At 69.7% G+C, this 730-nt stretch overlaps 1 protein-coding gene across 1 annotated transcript in view; it reads right to left on the reverse strand.

Moving 5' to 3' along the window:
- The window catches only part of RTKN (rhotekin), a 13,180-nt gene extending 12,623 nt beyond the window's left edge, over window positions 1–557 (reverse strand). Inside the window, exon 1 of the mRNA XM_041473844.1 lies at window positions 315–557. Within this exon, the coding sequence (XP_041329778.1) occupies window positions 315–398 (84 nt within the window). The 5' untranslated portion in view covers window positions 399–557. The remainder of the gene's footprint in view (window positions 1–314) is intronic.
- Window positions 558–730: the final 173 nt, after the last annotated feature.

Consider the following 730-nt stretch of genomic DNA (forward strand, 5'->3'; position numbering starts at 1 on the left):
TCAGCCCCCCCCCCCAAGTCCCTCCCGGTACCTCCAGCTCCTCCATCCCGATCCCGATCCCGATCCCGCCCCTGTCCCCCCCCTCCAGTGACGTCATCACCTATAAATAACCCCCCGCTGCAAACGGGGGGAGCGGGAGCCCCCCCAAAATCGCCCCTCTCGTGGTTTTGGGGGGCTCCTCAAGGGGTGAATCCCTTTGGGATGAGGAGCCCGTTCCACCTTCCCGGGACCGCCCGGGATCCGGGGGCTCCGGGGGGGTCCCGGGGGGTCCCGAATTTGGGGAGGGGGAGGGGGGGTCTCCCCAAAATTCCCACCTGGATGCTGGCGGCGATCTGGCGGATGTAGAGCATGTTGAGATCCTCCAGGATCCGCAGCCGGCGGCCCCCCCCCACCTCCATCGGGACCCCCGGGACCCCCCCAGCTATTTTGGGGGGTTCCCCCAAAGCCCCCCAAGGGGGTCCCGCCGCATCCAGCGCTGGGGTGTAGCGGGGGCCGCCCCCCCCTCTCTACCGAGGCGGCTGCGGGGAGAAAACGGGCTTTGGATGGAGCCCCCTCCCCGGGAATTTGGGGGTGCTTGAGCCCCTCCCTGGAATTTGGGGGTGTTTGGGCCCCTCCCTGGAATTTGGGGGGGCGTCCACGATGTTTGGCGTCCCCAAACGGCCGCCCCCTCGCAGGGAACAAGGGGGGCACTGTGCGGGAAAGGGCAGCGGGGGCGGCGGGGAGGGGGGCG

This window comes from Pyrgilauda ruficollis, unplaced genomic scaffold, assembly GCF_017590135.1.
Source record: "Pyrgilauda ruficollis isolate IOZ18807 unplaced genomic scaffold, ASM1759013v1 scaffold302, whole genome shotgun sequence".
Taxonomy (NCBI): domain Eukaryota; kingdom Metazoa; phylum Chordata; class Aves; order Passeriformes; family Passeridae; genus Pyrgilauda; species Pyrgilauda ruficollis.